The 15054-nt window shown below is 36.0% G+C and overlaps 1 protein-coding gene across 1 annotated transcript in view; it reads right to left on the bottom strand.

The window, feature by feature from the left end:
- LOC128653901 (S-adenosyl-L-methionine-dependent tRNA 4-demethylwyosine synthase TYW1) overlaps positions 1-15054 on the bottom strand; it is an 824555-nt gene that overhangs the window by 353976 nt on the left and 455525 nt on the right. The window contains exon 12 of the mRNA XM_053707460.1: positions 13809-13986. Within this exon, the coding sequence (XP_053563435.1) occupies positions 13809-13986 (178 nt within the window). The remainder of the gene's footprint in view (positions 1-13808; positions 13987-15054) is intronic.

Here is a 15054-nt window from a genome sequence, read left to right as displayed (position 1 = left end):
CTCAGGAACTGATAATGATCTGGATGAATCGGAATATGCAGATATGCATCCTGTAAATCTATTGTGGACATATAATGCCCTTGCTGAACAAAAGGTAAGATAGTCCTTACAGTTACCATCTTGAACGTTGGTATCCTTACATAACGATTCAATATTTTTAGATCCAGAACTGGTCTGAAAGAATTCTCCTTCTTTGGTACAATGAAGAGATTTGAATAAAACCCCATCCCCTGTTCCGGAACTGGAACTGGCATAATTACTCCAGTCAACTCTAGATCTGAAACACATTTCAGAAATGCTTGAGCTTTTACTGGATTTACTGGGACACGGGAAAGAAAAAATCTCTTTGCAGGAGGTCTCAACTTGAAACCAATTCTGTACCCTTCTGAAACAATGCTCTGAATCCAAAGATTGTGAACAGAATTCTTCCAAATTTCCTTGAAAAAACGTAACCTGCCCCCTACCAGCTGAGCTGGAATGAGGGCCGCACCTTCATGTGGACTTAGAAGCAGGCTTTGCCTTTCTAGCTGGCTTGGATTTATTCCAGACTGGAGATGGTCTCCAAACTGAAACCGCTCCTGAGGATGAAGGATCAGGCTTTTGTTCTCTGTTGAAACGAAAGGAACGAAAACGATTATTAGCCCTGTTTTTACCTTTAGATTTTTTATCCTGTGGTAAAAAAGTTCCTTTCCCACCAGTAACAGTTGAAATAATGGAATCCAACTGAGAACCAAATAATTTGTTACCCTGGAAAGAAATGGAAAGTAAAGTTGATTTAGAAGCCATATCAGCATTCCAAGTTTTAAGCCATAAAGCTCTTCTAGCTAAAATAGCTAGAGACATAAACCTGACATCAACTCTGATAATATCAAAAATGGCATCACAGATAAAATTATTAGCATGCTGAAGGAGAATAATAATATCATGAGAATCACGATGTGTTACTTGTTGCGCTAAAGTTTCCAACCAAAAAGTTAAAGCTGCAGCAACATCAGCCAAAGATATAGCAGGTCTAAGAAGATTACTTGAACACAGATAAGCTTTTCTTAGAAAGGATTCAATTTTCCTATCTAGAGGATCCTTAAACGAAGTACCATCTGACGTAGGAATAATAGTACGTTTAGCAAGGGTAGAAATAGCCCCATCAACTTTAGGGATTTTGTCCCAAAATTCTAATCTGTCAGACGGCACAGGATATAATTGCTTAAAACGTTTAGAAGGAGTAAATGAATTACCCAAATTATCCCATTCTTTGGAAATTACTGCAGAAATAGCATTAGGAACAGGAAAAACTTCTGGAATAACCACAGGAGCTTTAAATACCTTATCTAAACGTTTAGAATTAGTATCAAGAGGACCAGAATCCTCTATTTCTAAAGCAATTAGTACCTCTTTAAGTAAAGAACGAATAAATTCCATTTTAAATAAATATGAAGATTTATCAGCATCAACCTCTGAGACAGAATCCTCTGAACCAGAGGAATCATCAGAATCAGAATGATGATGTTCATTTAAAAATTCATCTGTAGGGAGAGAAGTTTTAAAAGATTTTTTACGTTTACTAGAAGGAGAAATAACAGACATAGCCTTCTTTATGGATTCAGAAACAAAATCTCTTATATTATCAGGAACATTCTGCACCTTAGATGTTGAAGGAACTGCAACAGGCAATGGTACTTTACTAAAGGAAATATTATCTGCTTTAACAAGTTTGTCATGACAATCAATACAAACAACAGCTGGAGGAATAGCTACCAAAAGTTTACAGCAGATACACTTAGCTTTGGTAGATTCAGCACTTGACAGCGATTTTCCTGTAGTATCTTCTGACTCAGATGCAACGTGAGACATCTTGCAATATGTAAGAGAAAAAACAACATATATATAAAGCAAAATTGATCAAATTCCTTAAATGACAGTTTCAGGAATGGGAAAAAATGCCAAAGAACAAGCTTCTAGCAACCAGAAGCAATAAAAAATGAGACTTAAATAATGTGGAGACAAAAGCGACGCCCATATTTTTTCGCGCCAAATAAGACGCCCACATTATTTGGCGCCTAAATGCTTTTTGGCGCCAAAAATGACGCCACATCCGGAACGCCGACATTTTTGGCGCAAAATAACGTCAAAAAATGACGCAACTTCCGGCGACACGTATGACGCCGGAAACGGAAATAGAATTTTTGCGCCAAAAAAGTCCGCGCCAAGAATGACGCAATAAAATGAAGCATTTTCAGCCCCCGCGAGCCTAACAGCCCACAGGGAAAAAGTCAAATTTTAAGGTAAGAAAAATGTTAAATTAAAATGCATTATCCCAAATATGAAACTGACTGTCTGAAAATAAGGAAAGTTGAACATTCTGAGTCAAGGCAAATAAATGTTTGAATACATATATTTAGAACTTTATAAACAAAGTGCCCAACCATAGCTTGGAGTGTCACAGAAAATAAGACTTACTTACCCCAGGACACTCATCTACATGATAGTAGAAAGCCAAACCAGTACTGAAACGAGAATCAGCAGAGGTAATGGTATATATAAGAGTATATCGTCGATCTGAAAAGGGAGGTAAGAGATGAATCTCTACGACCGATAACAGAGAACCTATGAAATAGACCCCGTAGAAGGAGATCACTGCATTCAAATAGGCAATACTCTCCTCACATCCCTCTGACATTCACTGCACGCTGAGAGGAAAACCGGGCTCCAACTTGCTGCGGAGCGCATATCAACGTAGAATCTAGCACAAACTTACTTCACCACCTCCATCGGAGGCAAAGTTTGTAAAACTGAATTGTGGGTGTGGTGAGGGGTGTATTTATAGGCATTTTGAGGTTTGGGAAACTTTGCCCCTCCTGGTAGGAATGTATATCCCATACGTCACTAGCTCATGGACTCTTGCTAATTACATGAAAGAAACAGCCATTTTCCGCTGAAAAAAATAATCCACAACTCAAAACATAAGTTAATTCTCATAAATGTGAGGAAAAAACTTAAATCAAAAGCAGAAAAATCAAACTGAAACCGCTGCCTGAAGAACTTTTCTACCAAAAACTGCTTCCGAAGAAACAAATACATCAAAATGGACCAAGTAGCAGCTTTGCAAATCTGATCAACTGAAGCTTCAATCTGAAAAGCCCAGGAAGTGAAAACTGATCTAGTAGAATGAGCTGTAATTCTCTGAGGCGGGGCTTGACTCGACTCCAAATAGGCTTGATGAATCAAAAGTTTTAACCATGAGGCCAAGGAAACAGCAGAAGTCTTCTGACCTTTCCTGGAACCAGAAAAGATAACAAATAGACTAGAAGTCTTCCTGAAATCTTTAGTAACATAATATTTAAAAGCTCTCACCACATCCAAAGAATGTAAAGATCTTTCTAAAGAATTCTTAGGATTAGGACACAAAGAAGGGACAACAATTTCTCTATTAATGTTGTTAGAATTTACAACCTTAGGAAGGAATTTAAATGAAGTTCGCAAAACTGCCTTATCCTGATGAAAAATCAGAAAAGGAGATTCACAAGAAAGAGCAGATAATTTGGAAACTCTTCTTGCAGAAGAGATGGCCAAAAGAAACAACACTTTCCAAGAAAGTAGTTTAATGTCTAAAGAATGCATAGGCTCAAACAGAGGAGCCTATAAAGCCTTCAAAACCAAATTAAGACTCCAAGGAGGAGAGATTGATTTAATGACAGGCTTGATATGAACCAAAGCCTGCACAAAACAATGAATATCAGGAAGTTTAGCAATCTTTCTATGAAATAAAACAGAAAGAGAAGACTTGTCCTTCCAAGGAACTTGAGGCAAACCTTTATCCAAACCATCCTGAAGAAACTGTAAAATTCTAGGAATTCAAAAAGAATGCCTAGAGAATTTATGAGAAGAACACCATGAAATGTAAGTCTTCCCAACTCGATAATAAATCTTTCTAGAAACAGATTTACGAGCCTGCAACATAGTATTAATCACGGAGTCAGAGAAACCTCTATGACTAAGCACTAAGCGTTCAATTTCCATACATTCAAATTTAATGATTTGAGATCCTGATGGAAAAACGGACCTTGAGATAGAAGGTCTGGCCTTAATGAAAGTGTCCAAGGTTGGTAACTGGACATCTGAACAAGAACCGCATACCAAAACCTGTGGAGCCACCAGCAGCACAAACGATCGCTCCATGATGATTTTGGAGATCACTCTTGGAAGAAGAACTAGAGGCGGGAAAATACAAGCAGGTTGATAACACCAAGGAAGTGTCAATGCATCCACTGCTTCCGCCTGAGGATCCCTGGACCTGGACAGGTACCTGGAAAGTTTTTTGTTTAGATGAGATGCCATCAGATCTATTTCTGGAAGCCCCCACATCTGAACAATTTGAGAAAAAACATCTGGATGGAGAGACCATTCTCCCGGATGTAAAGTCTGACGACTGAGGTAATCCGCTTCCCAATTGTCTATACCTGGGATATGAACCGCAGAAATTAGACAGGAGCTGGATTCCGCCCAAACAAGTATCTGAGATACTTCATTCATAGCTTAAGGACTGTGAGTCCCACCCTGATGATTGACATATGCCACAGTTGTGATATTGTCTGTCTGAAAACAAATGAACAGTTCTCTCTTCAACAGAGGCCAAGACTGAGTTCCAAAATATTGATTGCTAATCTCGCCTCTTGAGATTTCTAAACCCCTTGTGCTGCCAGAGATCCCCAAACAGCTCCCCAACCTGAAAGACTTGCATCTGTTGTGATCACAGTCCAGGTTGGACGAACGAAAGAGGAACCTAAAATTATACGATGGTGATCTAACCACCAAGTCAGAGAAAGTTGAACATTGGGATTTAAGGATATTAGTTGTGATATCTTTGTATAATCCCTGCACCATTGGTTCAGCATACAAAGCTGGAGAGGTCTCATTTCAAAACGAGCAAAGGGGATCGCGTCCGATGCTGCAGTCATGAGACCTAAAACTTCCATGCACATAGCTACTGAAGGGAATGACTGAGACTGAAGGTTCCAACAGGCTGCAACCAATTTCAAATGTCTCTTGTCTGTTAGAAACAAAGTCATGGACACTGAATTTATCTGGAAACCTAAAAAGGTTACCTTTGTCTGAGGAATCAAAGAACTTTTTGGTAAATTAATCCTTCAACCATGTCTTCGAAGAAACAACACTAGTTGATTCGAGTGAGATTCTGCAGAACGTAAAGACTGAGCAAGTACCAAGATATCGTCCAAATAAGGAAATACCGCAATACCCCGCTCTCTGATTACAGAGAGTAGGGCACCTAGAACCTTTGAAAAGATCCTTGGAGCTGTCGCTAGACCAAATGGAAGAGCAACAAATTGGTAATGCTTGTCTAGAAAAGAGAATCTCAGGAACTGATAGTGATCTGGATGAATCGGAATATGAAGATATGCATCCTGTAAGTCTATTGTGGACATAAAATGCACTTGCTGAACAAAAGGCAAAATAGTCCTTATAGTCACCATTTTGAAAGGTAGTACTCTTACATATTGATTCAAAATCTTTAGATCCAAAACTGGTCTGAATGAATTCTTTCTTTGGAACAATGAATAGATTTGAATAAAACCCCAGACCCTTTTCCTGAAACGGAACTGGCATGATTACCCCTGATAACTCCAGGTCTGAAACACACTTCAGGAAAGCCTGAGCCTTTACTGGGTTTTCTGGAATGCGTGAGAAAAAATCTTCACAGGCGGTCTTACTCTGAATCCTATTCTGTATTCCTGAGAGACAATACTCTGAATCCAATGATTTTGGACTGAATTGATCCAAACATCTTTGAAACATTTTAATCTGCCCCCTATCAGCTGAGCTGGAATGAGGGTCGCACCTTCATGCAAACTTGGGGGTTGGTTTTGATCTCTTAAATGGCTTGGATTTATTCCAATTTGAAGAATGAAAATATTTGGCGCCAAGTATGACGCACAACAAACAGAAAAATATTTTTTGGTGCCAAAAACGTAGACGACGCAACCTTGTGAATGGATTCGGCGTCAACTAAGACACTGGAAATGACGAATTTGCATCAACAAATGTAACTTTGCGCCAAAACAATCTTGCGCCAAGAATGACGCAATAAACTCTGGCATTTTGCGCCCTCTCGAGCCTAATTCTGCCTGCAAATTTAAAAAACAGTCAATTAGAAAAAGAGACTATACCCCAGTTAAGACATAAATTTTTCATAAAAAAGCATTTCCCAGATATGAAACGAGGTAATTAACGCTTATTTGAAACACATGTAGGTGCATATTGAATTCCTAGTGTTTCATTGCTAGGCTACATGCAATGCTAATTAGTAATGTATGCTAAGTGCTTGCTAACACCTGGTTTTGCACACAAGGTAATTAAAGCTTATTTGAAACACATGTAAGGTGAACAGGGTATTTAAGGGAGGTTGCTGAGCATTTCATTGTTGTTGTTGGAGTCTGAGGACGGGGGTAAAACCCCGAAACATCACTCTGTTGGAATAAAGTTTTTTTGCCACTTCAAAACCGGTGAGTGCCTGCTTTTTGTTGGAGGTCTATGAAATATGTTGCTGAGCACCCCGGTCATAAGGAAAGTATCGTGAGTGCTAAACTGCTGTGTATTGATTATATATATATATATATATATATATATATATATATATATATATATATATATATATATATATATATATAAAACACATCACTATCATGTAAAAGGTGAGATATTATTGGAAGCTACATTAGTTATATTAAATTCTGATATCAGAAATTAAATGTCAGACTACTGGTTAGGCAAAATTACACTTCACAGACAGAGTAACCTTATTTCAAGGACCTTTGTTATAGCCACTGACCCCCCTCGCTGCTCAAGACATCTAAGAGAGAGTAAAAGGGAAACATTTGTATCAATTAGTGAAGTCTACAATATTCAACTCTTTTGAAGCCCAAGTGTATGAACAAAAAACAGGTTTTCAGGAGAGGTAACCAATTTGCATGCAAGAGTTAATTACCCTATGCTGAGTTGAATACACGAAGTTCAGACATCATGTCTCCATAAAATAGCAGAGAAATCTACTTTGAAACCTATGTCTTTTTGAAAGCATAAGAATCTGGAGGATTTAAACAAATTATCTATATAGTTTTTAAATATTTTATGTCTCAGACTGTCCAAATAAATTGTATAAATGTGTATTTATGGATCTGAGAGAAAATGCCTAGCAGTGGCATGTTAGATAAGTATTTGCTGAATTTAATAAGTAGCTATGTAGTCAATTTAAAAATATTTAACCAATTTGTTTCAAAATAACATTTTCTTTGTTTTTTCCAGGAGTCTAATAAACATGACAGGGGAGAACCTGATGTTTAGATGAGGTTTCTAAATAAGATACCATAAGTTAACATATAAATGCATCATAGATTTTGAGCCCATGTCTTAAACTCTGTTGAGACATGTATTAATAAATAACTATAAATGCTCATCTATATATGATATAAAATGGTGACTAGGAAATGAAATATATACCAGTATATCAAATGAACTGATATACAAAATAAGTCAGATAAATACATATATTTTATTGATTCTTACTACTAGTCCACTAATAAAAATGTAACTTTAAAGGCATCTTCTAAAATATTATAAGTAGTATAACATGTTTAGTATGAAAATACTCAGGTTAAATAGTATTGTATGGTCCCACACATATTGAACATATAATTTATTAATATCAGGAAATAGTAAGGATATCAAATATACATTTGGATATAATAGTACTTTGCTAACAGATGTTTTCCTGCTCATGCTGCCCTAAAACCAAAAAGTATTTAAAATTATCATTGAATTTAAAGGCACCATATGCCGGTGAGGTAGCTCAGTTGGTAAAATGCCCTGACTACAAAAGCCTGTTCAAAGATCCAAAGGTCACAGGTTCAAATCCCGGTAGGGCCGACTCAGCCCTTCATCCTTCCGAGGTGGATAAAATGAGTACCATTAAATTGGGTAATAACAACAACTATTACTATTCAGCTGCCAAATTGGTTAATTCCGAGAGCTGAAAAAGAGCTTTGAGTCCCACTTGGAGAAAGGCGCTATATAAATACTAGTCATAATTATTATTATTAAATGCATTTTTCAGAAGAACCAATAAGGGACAAGCCCCGTTAAGAGCCTATCAAAAGGACAAGATTTGGTAAGTGCGTATCCAAAACGTTTACCAATGATTACAAAATAGAAGCAGGCTTATCACTTGATAAAAGCCTGATGCACAAAGGGGTCTTTTTGCTGGAATTTTGACTGACTGACAACTGCTGCCTTTGGAACACAGTCTCTACAGAAAGCAACATTGGGCCTAAACCTTTTATTCTCTGAATTGCATATACCTCTTCTTATGATGGTGAACGGATGTATCTGAAAAAGCTGGAACTTCAAATTGGTTTATTTGGTGATGTATACGGTTGCTCTATATTTTTAATGTTTTAAATCAAAGTATTGTAAAATTATAGTTATATCGTAGTTGTGATTTAAAAGGAGAATTTATTCTTATATTTAAGACTAAGGGTAAAATAAGTATACTGGTATTAAATATTAATGTTTAGAAATAATTTTTGTATTTTAATATCATAAGATAATTATAGTTATTGCTATATATATATATATATATATTATATATATATATATATATATATATTTTATATATATATATTATATATATATATTTTATATATATATATATATATATTTTATATATATATTATATATATTTTATATATATATATATATATATATATATATATATATATATATATATATATATATATATATATATATATATATATATATATATATATATATATATATATATATATATATATATTAGAATTTGTTTTATTGCAGCTGAATAAGAGGTTATTCCAGGCCAGACATTTTGGCATATAAATTTGCTGTTGCATTAATAATATATACAATTTCTGGTGTTTAAATTGAAGTTATATAAAACCATTTGTTGGCAAAATAGCTTAATTATACTTCCCTGAAAGTTATCTCAGATTTATTGAAATTTAGTAAGATTTATGAGAAGTATCTTGTTATATTCTTTAACTAAGCACTGTTAAATTAGCGGCCCATATTCTTATTGTGATATTTTAATGTGATTCATTGTGCGTAAGGTTAATTTTAGAGATATATTTTGGTTTGCTTTGTAAAGAATATTGTAACAGCATAGACATATAATTGGTTCATAATCTAATCTCTACATAAATATAATTCAAGGTGTCTATAAAGGTAACTAATCTAGGATTAAGGAATAAATATTGATTTTAATAAATATATTGTTAAGTATATACATTTTATTGGTTGGTAACTGCTAAATAAGTTCAACATTTTACTGGAGATTACTGCTGATATACAATAAATAATGATTTTGTAACCTAGTATATACCAACATATAATCATTTAAATCACCTGCAATGTTGCACCTATTTTTATTGTGGCCTATAACGTCCTTTTTAAGGACGTCGCCCTTAGTTAGGGGTAATTTTGCATAACCAGTAGTCTGAAATTCATTTCTGATTTCAGAATTTAACGTAACTAAAACCCTGTTTTATAGTTTAATGTAACTTACCTATAGAAATTACACATACATAGATTAATTAATCTATGCACATAGCTTCCAATAATATCTCACCTTTTGCATGACATCACTGACACCATTTTGTCTCTATTCGTAAATTTTGTTAGACTCCATTTTAAGAATGGTTTATTATAGTTAATTATAACATAGCTTATGCTGTGAGAAAAAAATATGTTTATGTTCTAAGCTGAACACTTTATCTCAATAATTTGTCCGATGGCCTTGCTATGTGTTGGGCGATGCGCCCAGGTATACTTTTATCTAACCCTCCTCGCTCATTAAAATACTCATTTTTACTATGAAGTTCTTGTTCTAAGCATACTATGTGAAATGGTGTGATCATTTGATTAACACCATATTCTGTAATCATTGTCTATAAAAGTTTGTGATGCCTTATAATAAACAGAACAGTGATTAGACTTTACTTGCTGGCTGTCTAAATGCTGTTTACCAAGATATCTCATCAAGTGACCCATTTAGTTCCAGGTGGAGGTGTAGAATACTGCTAAGTGTCAAGTGATACCCCCCAGTTATAAGATAACGCCTAATAACACCAAAGTTAAGTGAATATTAACAGAACCCATTACAACTAAGTTCTTAAATAAACACTATAAAAGGGTCTCCATTGTTTCCAAATAATTTATTAGGAACCACTATATGTTGTAATAAGATTAATATTTACAGGCATATTTACAAATGTTTTACAGAGATGATCTGAACTGAGACAATCCTCTCCACAGAAGATAGCGTGCTTACAAAAAGGTGGGCTTATAGCGCAGGATTTCCTTAATTCCCACTTAAATTTCAAGAAGTTCAGTGAATACAAGATTGTTTGGAGTGGAAAAACAAAATGTATGCTTACCAGATAAATTCCTTTCCTTCCTGGCAGGGAGAGTCCACGACTTCATTCCTTACTGTTGGGAAATACAACACCTGGCCACCAGGAGGAGGCAAAAACACCCCGGCCAAAGGCTTGAATATCCTTCCCACTTCCCCTATCCCCCCAGTCATTCAGCTGAGGGAATGAGGAAAAATAGGAGAAACATCAGGGTATAAAGGTCCCAGAAGAAAAAGGGAACCGCCCAAACAAAAAATAACTTACGGGCGGGGTTGTGGACTCTCCCAGCCAGGAAAGAAAGGAATTTATCTGGTAAGCATATTTTGTTTTCTTTCCATAAGGAAGGGAGAGTCCACAACTTCAAAACCGTTCTCCCTTAAGCTGCTTCAGCCGAAGCAAACACATTAAACTTGTAAAATTAATAAAAAGTATATTAGGAGGACCAGGTAACTGCCTTACAAATCTGATCCATTGAGGCTTCGTTCTTAAAAGTCCAGGAAGAAGCTACTACTCTAGGGGAATGAGCCGTAATCCTCTCAGGAGGCTGTTGACCCGCAATTTCATAATCTAGGCCAGTGCTTTCCAAACTGTGTGTCGGGACACACTAGTGTGTCGGCAGCAGAGTCTAGGTGTGTCCCTGCTTCAGCACAAATTTTTTTTTTATTTTTTTTTAAATTGTTTTTTGGTATCTAACTTTCCACCTGCCTGCTACACATATCACATGGTTGACACGTGATTGATACCTAGTGGGTCACAGATCATCTTAACCAATTGGCACAGCTCAGTGGGAACTGAAACTATTACCATTGGTGGATTTGGCGGCACATTGGTTCCTGACTGCACGTGTAGTCTCCTTAATTGGCTCGTGACTGCAAGTGTAGCCAGTGAGTGGGACAGCAATGTGTTTGCAGTGCGGGCAGTAGTCAGTCGGACTCACATAACTCTGAGGGTGGCAGCTTAAACGCTGAGCTGAAGTCAGAAGTCAGTGTGATTTTTTTGCAACTAGCTCCCAGTAGTGCATTGCTGCACCTGATCTTGATATATGGATAGGAAGTGGAAGCTTAAAAATGCTTGATGGTGAAATATGAGTGTCTTTATCTGATATTACACCAAATATTCTGAAACGGTGTTCATCCCATCAACCTCATACATCTCATTAAAATAGTAAGTAGCTATTGGTGTTATTAAACTTTTTTTTAATTCTTGCACATACATACTGTTACTTGTAAATGCATTTTGTTATTATATAATTTATGTATGTGTCCGTATATTTTAAAACAAGTTAATTTAACCTCCTTTTTGCTAGTACAACTGAATTACTGTGTCGCGAAATGATGTAAGTCTACAAAGTGTGTCACCAACATGAAAAGTTTGGAAAGCTCTGATCTAGGCGGATGACACTCCTCAACCAGAAAGACAGGGAAGACGTAGCAGCCTTCTGACCCCTACACTTACCCGCATAGATGACAAAGATGAAGATTTTCTGAACTCCTTAGTAGCCTGAAGGTAGAACTTCAAGCCACGAACCACATCTAGATTGTGAAGCAAACGTTCCTTTGCCAAAGAAGGATTGGGACACAAGGAAGAAACAACAATCTCTTGATTGCGATCTGACACCAACTTAGGAAGGAAACCTAACTTAGTACATAAAACCACCTTATTGGCATGAAAAACAAGGAAAGGGGGGTCACATTGCAAGGCAGAAATCTCGGAGACTCTGCGAGCAGAGGCAATAGCCAAGAGAAACAAAACCTTCCAAGGTTACAGTTTAATGTCAAGATTGAGACTCCATGGCGGAGCCATCTTTCTAAAACACAGGTCTGATCCTAGTCAGGGCCTTAACGAAGCACTGCACATCTGGAAGCTCAGCTAATCTCTTGTGCAACACAGACAGGACCGATATCTCTCCCTTCAGGGAACTAGCAGATAGACCCTTTCTTCAGTCCATTCTGGAGAAAAGATAAAATTCTGGCAACTTTAACCTTATGCAAAAAAAAACAACGCTCCTCACAACAGTGCAGGTAAGTCTGCCACACCTTATGGTAGATGTGTCGAGTAACTGGCTTACGAGCTTGAATCAAAATGTTGATGACACTCTTAGAGAAACCTCTCCTGGCTAACACTAAGCGTTCAATCTCCATGCAGTCAGCCTCAGAGAATCTTCTTCAACAAAGAATACAAAGAGAAGGAAGCACATTAGATATAAAAGTAAATTGGAAAGTTGTTTAAAATAGTATTCTCTATTTAAATCATGAAATAAAAAAAAATTGAATTTCATGTCCCTTTAAGGTGATGATAGTTTTGCTCCTTCCAATAAAGTACAGCAGAAAAGTTTTCCAAATACGAATGATTAACCTACTAAACTGGAGACCCTTCAACTCACAATAATTTCACAATTATCTATGCTTTCCTAATGGTATATAACCAAATCAGTAATTTTCTGATATAAAACTAATCTAACAAAGTAATTCTAAAAATTAAACAAACGTTCATGAGTCTTTAAGTAGAAAACCATGGTTTACATCGAGTCTTACTGACCGGCAATTTGATTTAAATCAAACCCACCCTGCTGGCCACATTTTCTTTTTTGTAAATTATTTTACAGCTATTTAGACAAAAACAACTACTTTTCAGTAAAATAAAAACACAACTTTTAAAATGCTAGATGTAACAAAGACTCTTCCTTCCATATAATTTTTTTTTATTTATTTACATGTACTATTTTACGTAACACAAGGTAATGTGGCCAAAGGAGAATAAAATAAATGGATTCTCACATTAAAGGACCAGTATATATAATAGATTTGCAAAATTAACAAATGCATGATAACAAGACAATGCAATAGCACTTAGTTTTGACACATTTCAAAGTTATGTCTGTTTCCACTCCTCCTGTATCATGTGACAGCTATCAGCCAATCACAACTACATACAAGTATATTCTGTGAATTCTTGCACATGCTCAGTAGGAGCTAGTGACAAAAAATGTGTAAAAATAAAAAGACTGTACACATTTTGTTAATGGAAGTAAATTGGAAAATTGTTTAAAAATTGCATGCTCTATCTGAATCCTGAAAGTTTAATTTTGACTTGAGCGTCACTTTAAAAACAAAACAAAAAAAAACTATTGAATATATCAACACCAGACACTAATATAGCTAATGTATTTATTTATGTGGCTGAATAAAGTTATAAACATTTTGCTTTAGGTAAATTATGTTAAACAAATCTGCAAACTTGTAATTATACTGTACTTGGATTTCAAGGTAAGTAAGGAATTGCATTATACCCAGACAGCCAAAGTTGTATATCATCATCAGCAATCAAGCATGAAGAAAGGTAGCCTCTAACCTTATTTCCTCTGGGAACTGTGCATTTGTTACTAAGAAGCTTGATATTTCACGGTGATGGAGCAGCCGGAGGAATCGGTTTATTTCTGGATACATTATTGGCTCCCCTACCAAAGACAGTGCACAGTGTTTGACAGTCATCCCTTCTGCAAACCTGTCAGGTTGAACTCCAGGAACACCTTTAAAAAGAAAAACAAGTAAGGAATGATAATCATTGCAGTTCTACTACAGAAGTGTGATATTGCTCAAAATAAGTGTATTTGTTAGCAATTCAGTGACTAGTATTTGCATTGGTTATATACCAATAATGGAGATCTACCTGATTTTTTAACATTCTAATGACAGTCAATTACTCCCTGATTACAATTATTTCAGAAAACAATACATACTCAAGCACATTATATGTTGTATATTTATTAGCTCTTTTTGTAAATCTTTCATATCATACTTTTTTAAATTATATTACATTTTTGCTTGGTGATATTCTGCCCTTCTTTGAACTAAAAAACATAAATTATGCTTACCTGATAATTTAATTTCCATCTGTGGGAGGAGAGTCCACTGCTTCATTCATTACTTGTGGGAATTAAGAACCTGGCCACCAGAAGGCGGCAAAGACATCCCAGCCAAAGGCTTAAATACCTCCCCCACTCCCCTCATCCCCCAGTCATTCTGCCGAGGGAACAAGGAACAGTAGGAGAAATTTCAGGGTATAAATGGTGTCAGAAGAATAATATTAAAATTAAGGCCCGCCCACAGGAGCAAACGGGCGGGAGCAGTGGACTCTCCTTCCACAGATGGAAATTAAATTATAAGGGAAGCAAAATTTATGTTTCCCATCTTAATAGGAGGAGAGTCCACTGCTTCTTTCATTACTTGTGAGAACAAATACCCAAACTCGAGAGGACACTGAATGAACAAAAACAGGAGGGTAAAAGAAGGTGGAACCAATACCAAGTGCACTACAGCCTGCAGAAACTTTCTCCCAAAAACAGCTTCCGCCAAAGCAAAAACATCAAATTTATAAAACTTTGTAAAAGTATGTAAGGAGGAAAAAGTAGCCGCCTTACAAATCTGCTCCACAGAGGCCTTGTTCTTAAAGGGACAGTATACACTCATTTTCATATAACTGCATGTAATAGACACTACTATAAAGAATAAGATGCACAGATACCGATATAAAAATCCAGTATAAAACTTACTTACAAGCTTTCAGTTTAGCTTTGTTGAAAAGGTAGCTGGAAAGC

Source organism: Bombina bombina, chromosome 3 (genome assembly GCF_027579735.1).
Source record: "Bombina bombina isolate aBomBom1 chromosome 3, aBomBom1.pri, whole genome shotgun sequence".
NCBI lineage: Eukaryota > Metazoa > Chordata > Amphibia > Anura > Bombinatoridae > Bombina > Bombina bombina.
The sequence above is the reverse complement of the archived record's forward strand: the minus strand, read 5'-3'. Positions and strand labels throughout refer to the sequence as shown.